The 11,150-nt window shown below is 55.4% G+C and overlaps 1 protein-coding gene across 1 annotated transcript; it reads right to left on the reverse strand.

Annotated features, from left to right (window-relative positions):
- Nucleotides 1-824: 824 nt before the first annotated feature.
- Nucleotides 825-10,824, reverse strand: ATP4B (ATPase, H+/K+ exchanging, beta polypeptide). Its single transcript, XM_011933928.1, has 7 exons — nucleotides 10,665-10,824; nucleotides 7,360-7,488; nucleotides 5,839-5,952; nucleotides 5,503-5,702; nucleotides 4,301-4,357; nucleotides 2,398-2,499; nucleotides 825-1,554 (listed from the first exon to the last, which is right to left on the reverse strand). Exons 1-7 carry the CDS (start codon nucleotides 10,774-10,776, stop codon nucleotides 1,393-1,395), a joined length of 876 nt encoding a protein of 291 aa, XP_011789318.1. The 5' UTR covers nucleotides 10,777-10,824; the 3' UTR covers nucleotides 825-1,392.
- Nucleotides 10,825-11,150: the final 326 nt, after the last annotated feature.

The raw sequence follows: 11,150 nt of genomic DNA on the forward strand, positions 1-11,150 counted from the left end.
GCCTCAGACGTCCCGCCCTCCGCCTCAGTCGTCCCGCCCTCCGCCTCAGACGTCCCGCCCTGCGTCTCAGACGTCCCGCCGCAGCTGTGCTTCCACCTTGTCTCCAGCTTGAGTGGCAGCCAGCGGCGTCAGCTGCACACAAGCGCCTCCCTTCGAGAAGCACAGACCGTGAGTGTGGCCACGCGTCCTGTGACGTAAACTCACGGCTGCGCGGAGACCTTTGCCGGCAGTTTTTGCCGGTGGAGTAAGCAGTGGAGATGCTGGGTACAGTGCCTTCCGTCCGTAAATTGATTTCATTAACCTTACAACGTATCTGCAAGGTTTGTAATCTTTCTTCAGAGACCGTTTTTCATGGATTTTGTATCTACTGGGGTGGATGGATTTCCACGTGTCAATCGCTGTGCTTGGGGCCCTTTGGGCACTAACAGCCACGCTACTGAGCGTGTGGAACTGGGACCCAGACCGCACATCGCCGTCTGGGTGAGCAGCCTGTGGCCTTCAGTGGTGGAACTGGGACCCAGGATCCACGCCGCCGTCTGGGTGAGCAACCTGTGGCCTTCAGCAAGAGCAGGTTTGCTTGTTTGGGAGAGTGTTCTCATTTCAGTTTTCTGAAAGGGTTAGAGTTGCTAGCTGGAGGAGAGACTTGTTCTTGGTGAACGAGAAGTGTGTTTGTAACTAATTGGGTTTTAAACTCCATCAGGTTGCTGACACCCTCACTCCCCACTGTTTGCCTCCCAGAGCTGTGAGCATCCTTAGGTGACAACCCCACACCAACGTGGTTTTTGTAATTTCCCTGACTTGCAATTGAGACTTTTAGAATGAGATTTTTAAGGAAGCATTTGGTTTAATTTTTCTCCCATGTCAGGAAACACATGATTTTTTTTTACATACATTAAGAGTGACTTTAATGTATTTTACGTTTACAACATAGGAATTGCAATTTTAAAAGCAAGAATTCAGAATGTCATTAGTGTAAGCCGTGTTTCATATCAGTGCATTAACAGTTTTTATATTAATGTGGGCAGTTCATATTGAAGTGTAGAAAAATAAATTATAATAAGAAAGTGATGTCTACACAGGAGAAGACGAATTGTTTTTACAACCTGTAAATTAGAGAGTTGCTGCCTTGGCGTTCCCATGTTAGCTGGACATTCTTATAGCAGCAAATTCCATTTAAAAACTGTAAGAATTCAAGAAGGAAGAACTGATACTCGCGAGCAGGCCCTTCACATGTGGGCACTTCTCTGGAGTTCCCACACTGACAACACCATTGCTGCTCTAAACCACTTTGGGGATGATTTGGCAGGGAGCTGATGGGCAAGGGAAGCCCAACCATGAGAGCGTCCATAGGCAACAACGCAGGCTGTGGCCAGGACCCCTGCGCAAACCGTTTCACTTCTCAATCTTGAGTTTGAACTCCACTTTCCCTTCATATGGGTCATGGGGATTGTCGAAGGTCACGTGCTCTGCCATGACCTTGCACACAATGGCGACCTCAGCGTTCCTAGGGACATTGAGGAGCTTCGCGGCCACCAGAGGGTTGCTGTAGTGAGGCTGAAGTGGGAGTGAGGAAAGGACAGGTGTTTCAAAAATCTCTGAAGTTAAGGAGAGAAAACTAAGCAAGGGAAGTGTCAACAGTCAGGTTGGTGCAGAGAAGCAGCTCGTTTGTGTAAGACTGGTCGTGACCGAATGCATGCCCTGGAATTTGCTGAGATGACATCCCCTCATGTAAGAATGGAGAGCAATGGTCTGGAGGGGACAGACAATACCAGGAGTAAATTCAGCTATAAACTCTTATGATGATGAACACGAAAATGAAACAGGAAAAGCATGTGACGTGGAGGAAAGTCTTTGAAGTGGATATGCAGTTGTTTTAGAGGATCTGGAAAGTAGAAAAATTAGGCTGGGCGCAGTGGCTCATGCCTGTAATCCTAGCACTTTGGGAGGCTGAGGCAGGCTGAGTGCTTCAGCCCAGGAGTTTAAGACCACCCTGGGCAACATACTGAGACCCTTTTCTCTACAAAAAATACAAAAATTAGCTGGGCATGGTGTTGTGTGCCTGGGGTCCCGGCTACTCCAGAGGCTGAAGTGGGAGGATCACTTGAGCCCAGGAGGTTGAGGCTGTAGTGAGCTAAGATTGCAAGATTCTGTCTTGCAGATTGCAGAGCAAGATTCTGTCTCCAAAAAAAAAAAAAGATAGAACAGTTAGAGTTGTATTTTCGTGTTGCATGAAAGGAATGTTTCCAAGTAGATACAAGAACCGGGGCTTGGGAAACACGCAGACTGTTCACGCCTTTTTTTCATTTTTATACATGAAGGTGCTTATTGCTTTCCTTTGGCCAAGTGTGAGAGGACTCAGCAGCTGTGGTGAGGGAAGCATGAAAAGAAGGAACCTACCTGGGCTTTCTTCCCATAATAAGGGAAGTAGTGCAGACTGAAGGTGCCGTTGGGAGGGTAGTACTCGACCTGCAGCGGCTGGCCGAGCTCGCGGGGCTGGTCCTGGGGAGGAGAGGCCACTGTCTGAGTCAGGTGGGAGCTGGTGTGTGCCCATGTCTGTGTGTTGCATTTGTGTGCATGTGTGCACATGTGCAGTGTAGGTGCTTGCATAAATGCTTTATTGCATAATTAGCATAAATCAGATGTAATCTTTCTACTCAATGCTGAGATCTCAGCAAGGATATGATTTGTTAGCATGCAAAATGCTAACAAAGTGACCCCTCCAATGTGTGCTTCTAACAACTTGAAGTGTTGGCAGGATGATGTAGGTGGGTGAAACTGGGAGTCTGCTTGCTTGTCCACACTCGAGGATGGCCACTGTTCAGTGGCATGTGCTGCTTTGCCACAACTGGGTTACAAGTTGGTGTGAGAGGGACATGTGAACACGTGTTTTTGTGAGATTGGGGCCCTCTTATTTCAGAAGCAGAGACTTGCTCAGTGGGTAGCTCGGGGTCATCAACAAACAGCTGAAGGGTGCTTTGGATCTGTTAGAATCTCAGGAGCCATGGTGTGGCCCAAATAAACTGAAAAAGGAAAAGCAAATCCTCGTAGCCCACACGGAAAGTGGAAGCTTTGAGGGAAGTGAGGTTCCCTCGGACACCCGAGTGGGAAGGCTCCACACAGTAATGGAACCATGCTGTGAAACCTTTGCCTTTGGGTGTAATGGTGGAAGCAAACCTTAGAAAACATTTCATTTAAAAAATTTAGTTTGCCGGGCGCGGTGGCTCAAGCCTGTAATCCCAGCACTTTGGGAGGCCGAGACGAGCGGATCACGAGGTCAGGAGATCGAGACCATCCTGGCTAACACGATGAAACCCCGTCTCTACTAAAAAATACAAAAAACTAGCCGGGCGAGGTGGCGGGCGCCTGTCGTCCCAGCTACTCAGGAGGCTGAGGCAGGAGAATGGCGTAAACCTGGGAGGCGGAGTTTGCAGTGAGCTGAGATCCGGCCACTGCACTCCAGCCTGGGCGATAGAGCAAGACTCCATCTTAAAAAAAAAAAAAAAATTAGTTTTAAAAAATGTTGACTTAAAAAGCAATTTTGAAAAAAAGCCTGGAATTAGCCTGAGATCAATGCCAACTCTTAGCAGTCCGTATACTAAACGCAAACAACTGTAGCTGCTGGCAAGCTGGAATATTTTTGTAAAGAAGCACATAAAAAGAACAGAACTGGGCCGGGCGCGGTGGCTCAAGCCTGTAATCCCAGCACTGTGGGAGGCCGAGACGGGCGGATCACGAGGTCAGGAGATCGAGACCATCCTGGCTAACACGGTGAAACCCCGTCTCTACTAAAAAAATACAAAAAACTAGCCGGGCGTAGTGGCAGGCGCCTGTAGTCCCAGCTACTGGGGAGGCTGAGGCAGGAGAATGGCGTAAACCCGGGAGGCGGAGCTTGCAGTGAGCTGAGATCCGGCCACTGCACTCCAGCCTGGGCGACAGAGTGAGACTCCGTCTCAAAAAAAAAAAAAAAAAAAAAAAAAAAAAAAAAAAAAACAGAACTGGTGGATGTACATTGGTCTTTCCACATGGCCACCAAGCATTTTGAAACGTGCTGGTGATATGCTACTCAGATGCGTCTGGAAGCAAAATGATGAGAAGACAGCACCGTGTTTCCCTTGCTGGGTTTTAACCCCCATTGGTGGAACTCGCTGTGCTGATGGTTCGGTGGTGTTTGCATCTGGCTTACTGGGCTGAGGTCGACATTCCTGGAGAGAACCAGGTGGGCCATGCCCAGTGTGAACCAGCACGACCCTGACAAGCTCCTTTCCTGGGGCAGCCCAGCCCGCCGTGCGGCCATACTCACCAGGAAGGCGCAGTCCACTCTGGGGGCCGAGCCGTTGCTGGGGAGGAACTTGACAATCTAGAAGGGAAAAACTTGAGTGTGTCCGCTCCCCACCCCCGCTGCCATGTGAGGACCTGGCCAGCCCCAGCCTGGGCTTTCTGACCAGGACTGAGAAGGGCCCTTGGTCTGGTTTGCGGCTTCCCTTGGAGGAATCCCCATAGGTGTCACTAACTCATCACTTGGAGCCACAGCCCTCCCCCAACCCACCCATTAGCTGGCCGCTTGGCCCAGGCTTCAGGAGGTGGATGGCAGGTGGCAGAGCTGGGGCGGGGTGGTCTTAGCTCTCGAACTGTGTCCAGGTCTGCGGTGGAGTGCTGAAACAGAGCACGGGCCGGCCTGCCTCGCGGCAAGGCTGGGTCCGCCCCCTGCCGTGCACAGCCCTTCTGGAAAACTCTCTCTGGTCCACCCGGGGCTTCAGCCCCCTTCCTCACACCTCTTCCCCAGGCTTCTCCAGCCCCAGCCATCCCCTGCTGTGCTCCGAGGGTGGCAGCTGTCATGAGACGGGCACAGTGGCCACCACGCCCTGCTGGGACCCCCGTCACAGCCCCTCCATGCCAGCAGTGCTGAGACCCTGGCTGACAGAGGGACCCGTGAGGTGTGGAGGGCACAAGTGTATAGCCTCTTAAGTGGGAAACGAACAGCGCAGCTGCCCGGAGGCCCAGCGCAGAGCTGCTGATTGGTCCATGGAGCGGTGGCCCCAAGCCCTCTGCCTGGCCAGGACCTGCCCTGCTCAAGCCTGGCTCAGGGGTCACCTCCCCACACCCCCCAAGGGGCCCCTGGTCCCATGTTGGAAGCCTCTGCTTTAGAAGGTGCTAAATCCCTCCCAGTCCTGACTCCAGAACTTGAGACCCCTTTACCTGGCCCTGGCATCTCTGGCCGCCCTGAAGGGGGCCCTGGCCTCACAGAGACCCCTGTTCAAGTGTTTCCACATGTTTTAGAGGGCCGGCTGTGTGCTGGTATCTGATGAGTGGTTTTAAATTTGTGTCTAGGAGCCAAACGGGACAGGTGTGTGCCAAACCAAGGTACAGGGTGGTGAGGCCGGAGTCCTTGTCCCCGCTTGGGCAAGCCCCGGTCAGGACACATGTGCTCCTTGTGGTGGGGATGAGTGAGAGGCCCTGACCGCAATGTTGTAGCGGCGCAGGAAGGAGACCCTCAGTACTCACCCTGTTCATTTTAATAATAAAACACGGCTTTCCTTCTTCAAAGCCGAAATTGGGATCCGCCAGGCCCGAGCAATTCTGCAGCATATCTGCCGTGAACTTGCAGGAGAACTTGGTGTGGTTGGGAGCGGGGAAACTCTCCTGGAAGAAGTACTGCTCGGAGGTGCAGTTGATGCTGTCCTCCTGGGCTGCTGGAGAGTAGCCTGCGGATGGACGCACTTGCCAGCCCTGTCCTGCCCTGGCCCTGATGCCCGGCTGCCCCCCGGGAAGGCCTTGAGCCCTGAGTGCCAGTTTCTTATAAAATAAAAGTCGCAGCTGTGGAGATGTTTCACACTTTACCTGCTAGGAAGGTGTGCAGAGTCTGTGTGAGGTCTACCCAGGTTCTGTTATCAGAGATGTTGTAGACAATTTCCAGGCCTTTCTCCCCGTAAATATCCGGCCTTAAGGTTACCCCTGGAGAGAGAGACCTTTGTGTTTAGTGTCTCCAAATGCTCACCACTTTAAGCCGTCAGTTCTGAAGTGGCTGAGGATACACCCGAGGCTGTGGCCCAACCCTGGAGCCTCCTCGGAGTAAACTTGTCTGCAGCACAGGAAGGAAGGACCCCCGGGACAGCACGGTTAGAATGTGGCCCGGGGCCCTGCTGGGAGTTGCCCTGGCTCCGCCTGGGGTGTGAGAGGCCCTGAAACCTGGCTGGCTGCTGTGGTGGGGGTCGGCGGGTGGCTGGCTCTCTCCACTGGGTGCCTGCTCTGTGTCAGGTGATGACTAATCCAGAGGCTGCAACTGGGTTTCTACATAAAATTGTATTTGAACACACATTAAAAAAGTCTTCACTGGTTTTGGTTAAGAACAAAAGTGGTCTAACAACGTGTTAATCGTAAAACTGAACATCAGGATGCACACAGCGGGGAGTTAAACCCAGAGCCGTCGACTTTCCCGACGTGAACTGTCAAATGTGCATCCTTTGCACACTGTCCTGTTTCTGTGGAAACACAGAAGATGCAGAAACGTGTGTTTGCTTCAGGTCCTTAGGACCAGCCCGTCATCCACACGCCACTCGCTTCCCAGTGGCCACGCACGCCACACACTTCCACTTCCCATGCGATTGGGAGCCTCTTTTTCTGTCATTTTATGTCAACTCACCTCATTCTTTCCATAAATGTGGTTTCATTGTGTGAAGCCTGCCGTTTGCTTAGCCGATTCCCTGTGGATGCTGCTGGCTTTATATTTGAGGCTAGGTGTTGCTGTTCTGTGGATGTTGTTAGAATAACATCTATACATGGTTTAAAATAACCTTCAGCAGGGTCTAAGGGGAAAGGAGGTTCTGCACTTGCTCTGCACACTGACGGGGGCGTCTGTCCTGTGGCCTCTGACAACTCGGATGCCTGTTCCTCTGTTCTCGCACCCTGCTGTTGTGTAGGTGACCAGCGGGCTCTTTTCTGCTGGTCTCCCGGGCGTGCTCCTTGGAAACCATTTCCTGTACGTCCTTGCAGAAACATTCCATGTGCATATCCAAGCATAGGAAGTAAGTGGATGGAAAAACTTGTCTCTATAACAAAACCCTTCTGTTTCATAATTAAAACTAAAGCCAAAGTCAGATTTTATAATTTGGGATCATTTTCCTCATGGAAAGAAACTAAGAGGCCACTTAGGCCTTGGGGCTGCTCTTAAAGCCAGTTCGGGGGCTGGGGGCCGCCCTCGGGGGCACCTGCTGGGGTGTGTGGCTCACCCTGGGGCTGCCGGGCTGGCCTCTCCGGGCTTCATTTCCGAGGAAGGCACGGGTCCCCCTGGGCATCTCCAGAGCCCAGGAGGCGGCAGCCTGGCCTGTCATGTGGCGTGAGGGCAGCATCTCCGGCACTTACCTGGTGACCGTAGCTGGTCTTGGTAGTCGGGCGTGTACGGGTCAACCGTCTGCATCAGCACGTAGAGGCACAGGGCGAAGAGCCCAGTCATCACCACGTAGAAGGCCACGTAGTACAGGCTGATCCACACTGCGACACAAGGCAGGCACAAAATTTACCACGTCGGCCATTTTAACACGCACAATTGGGTGGCCTTGAGTGCGTCCATGATGTGGCATGACCATCTTCCCTACCTAGTTCCAGAACATTCTCTTCCCCTAAAACAGAAACCCCGTCCCCACAAACAGTTGCTGCACTCCCCTCTCAGCCCTGCACCACCGGCCACGTTCTGCCTCTGGGTTTGCCTGTCTCGATGTCCGCATGGGCAGAATCCTGTGACCTGAGGCCCTTGCACCCAGCTGACTTCACTCTAACTGCTCTTTGAGATGTGTGCAAGGCTGCGCCACCATCCCAGCTCCAGCAGGAACCAGGGACCCTCTGCGAGGGGAGTTCTGGTTCTCCCCATCACAGGAAGGGAAACTGAGGCAGAGAGGTGGGTCCTGCCCGTGGCGACCTGTAGTGCGGCCTGGAAGGTAAACCGAGGCAGAGAGGTGGGGTCCTGCCCATGGTGACCTGTAGTGCGGCCTGGAAGCGCATGGCCAGCCTTGCTTCCACAAGGATGTCAGGAAGAGAAAGGGAGGAAGGGAGGCCCTGGAGATGGCGCTTCTCAGAAGCAGGGGTGCCCACGGGCACTGGCCACTCAGCGTGTGGCTTCATCTCATCTGCTTTTGAGACCCTCCTGTGAGCTTCCCCTCAGAGTCAGAGCCTAACGGAGGCCAGCGTCCCCGTGGCCATGGGCGGCTCCCGGACACAGGCGGCTCCTGGATGCTGACTTCGCCTCTGTAAATTCGCTTGTGTGGATCGCAGCAGGCATTTGCATGGAGACACCGCCAGGAAGAGGGCGGCTTTGTGTTTGCTACGGCGTTTCTCTTTCTGGGAAGTCTGTAATGGACTGGGCCTCCTCCTGTCCGGTGATGTGACATGGATTCTGCTTAGTGAGCCGTTCTCCAGTGACCCAAAACACAGCCAAAGAGCAGGACCACATCAGAGAAGCAAGGGAGCGTGGGGCCAAGAGGCCGGAGCTCTGAGCTGTGATGAGAGGCTGTGGCCTGCGGACCGTGTGTCCTTTTCTGGGGGGGCCCCTCCTGTGAGCTGAGACAGCGCAGGTCTCTGAGCCAGGTCGCTTCAGCACCGGCTGGGCTCAGGGCTGGGTCTTGCTCACCTGGCATCCACTTCGAGTCCCTCCTTTCCCTGCCGGGCGTCCCTGGTGGCAGCATTCTCGTGTGGCGGGGGCCTGTGGCCACCAGCAGCTTGGCTTCAGTCTCCAGTTTTGGGTTTCCAGCTTCAGCAATGTGGGACCAGTGGTGGTGGAGGGGGTTCTGTTCTCTCGCTGGATCACGCCTGGCACCTCCCTGGTGCTGGCCCTGCAGCTCTCTGCCTCAGTGTTCTCAGGTCACTCCTGATGTGGCTTCTATTTGACTTGGCCGCCTGCCCCCCAGGGACCTACGCCGTGAAGGCAGAGGTCTCCGTTTCCCCGCCGCGGGTCCTGTGGGTCTACCCTGGGGCCTGTGGTGCACAGTGGAAACGTGGGCGGTGTGTGTCTCCCCAGTGGCTGCCGACCCGCTTCATGGTGATTCTCAGCTCCACCAGGTGGCTCAGCCCTGCCTCCTGGCTAAGAGCCCGAGGTTGGCCAGGCTGGGCCCAGGCTCGAGTGGGCTGTGCTCCCTGGACTTCCTGGGCCCCCACTTGCACCACGGTGTTCTGGGCAGGCTGCAGTGCACAGGGGAGGGTTTGGGAGGTGAGAGTCCCATTCCCGCCAGCTCCCAGGGCCAGCCAGATGCAGCTCACTCTGCCTCTCCCACACCTGCACCTATCCTCCCATTAGTAAAAATAACGTGTCCTATTCCTTTTGTTTTTGTCATTTCACTTGAATTGTGTTTTCCTGGGGCCCTAAGACGTTTTTATCCTTAAACGGAGGCCACGTCTACCAACCGAGCAGTGAGACCATTCCGGAAGGTTCTCTGTGGCCCTGCAGCCAGGAGGCGGCACGTGGGAGTCTTAGCATCTAGAGTGGCTCGGAAGATGGGGCTTCCAAGGGCCTGGCCGGCAGCCCCCGGCCCAGCCCCCGCCCTCAGCTCCCTCCCCAACCTGGTCTCCTGCTCTGCCGCCCCGCCTGGCCCAGGAGGCCCTTCCGCCTCCACCCCGCCCCTGGTCCCTTCCTCTTCAAGAATAGGGTATTTGTTCTACTTCAAATGCACTGTGGCTCCAGTGGGCTCTGGTGCCCTTTGATACCGCGGAGCCTCCAGCGTGGGCTGCGGCCTTCACCAGCACTGCGGTGAGTGTGAGAGGCTTGGCAGTGTGTCGCCAGTGTTCCCACCACGTCTCAGCTACACGTACAGGTGGGACGGGCCTGGGGCTCTGCATTCCCACCTCGGCGCTGGGACCCCCAGAGCCAGGTACCATGGGGACTGAGGAGGGCCCAACCTTCCCTGGGAGCCAGGGCCAGCGCCTGGCCAGACAGTGCAGTTGCATCTGAGGCTCAGGGGTCACCAGGGGAGGTGGGAGCGGGCAGGTGCTTCCTCCAGACTCTCCCGTGAGGGGTGAGGGCGTTTCCCGGAACGGGTGTGGTAGCCCTGATGTAGATGCAGATGCTTCCACCGCCTGTGTGGCCTTGGAGGCCCAGGCATCTGCTTTCCTCCCAGGAGGGCCAGGCCGCCCGTGCCTCTGCGCAGCCACAGGGACAGGACCCCGCAGGGCGGACCTCATACGAGGCACAGGTGCTACAGGCTGAGGCAGGCCTGGTTTACTCCCCACCTCCGCATCTGGACGCCAGCGGGTGTCCTGGAAAGAGGGGCTGGCAGCCGCGTCTCGGCAGAGCCCCTTATTCAGGTTATTGAGTGAATCTGTGTGACCAAGGAATCGCCATGGCCACCTTTCACATTCTTTTAAAAATGATTCACTAGAAACGTACTTTTAAAATGCTGTTGTCAGGCATATGGCTGGAATTCGGGGCCGGTCTGTGGATGCCCTCCACTGGCGTTCTGCAGTCAGAGCTGCAGGTCAGCTCAGCCTCAGGATGCTCTGGGGACCCTCACTTTCCCTGGGAGGCCAGTGAGGCCCTGGCCAAAGCCCATCCACGCCATCCGGGCAGCATCTGGGTCTCACTGTCAGGGGCCCTCTGCTCCCCTCCTCCTGAGCTCACCTGGAGGCCGCGTTCTCAGAGCAGCCCCCTCCATGCACCCAACCGGCCCACCCCCCTCACATACCCCACCGGGACAGGGTGCGGCCCAGCATCTGCCCCGTGTCCGGATTCCAGCAGTAGTGCTGGAACTCCTCCATGCGCTGTCCGCACGTCTTCTTCTCCTGCAGCGCCGCCATCGTCCCTGGCCTGGGAGCCTCCCGCCTGCTCCTTGCACCCCTTACGCCCTAACTGAGACCAAACACCCGCCTCTGGACTTTATAGTTTCCTCTGCCAGAGGTCAAAGGCTTGGCAGGCGAAGGATCCCAGGGAGAGTCCAGGGCCAAGTTATCAGCACTGGCCATCGCCTCACCAAACACCAGGGGCCCGGTGCAGCCCGGCTATTGCCCCTGGGGTCGGCCAGGCCCGCGTTCCTCACCCCGCTGCTCTTGGGACGCCCTTGGCTTCAGCTTTGTCTGCTCTGATTGCGGTGAGGGCACGTTCCCGGGTGAGCAGCACTCCCAGGCCCTGCCCCTTCCCTCCTCTCCTTCAGGAGAGAGATCGAGGTCAAAGC

Source organism: Colobus angolensis, unplaced genomic scaffold (genome assembly GCF_000951035.1).
Source record: "Colobus angolensis palliatus isolate OR3802 unplaced genomic scaffold, Cang.pa_1.0 Scaffold13, whole genome shotgun sequence".
Taxonomy (NCBI): domain Eukaryota; kingdom Metazoa; phylum Chordata; class Mammalia; order Primates; family Cercopithecidae; genus Colobus; species Colobus angolensis.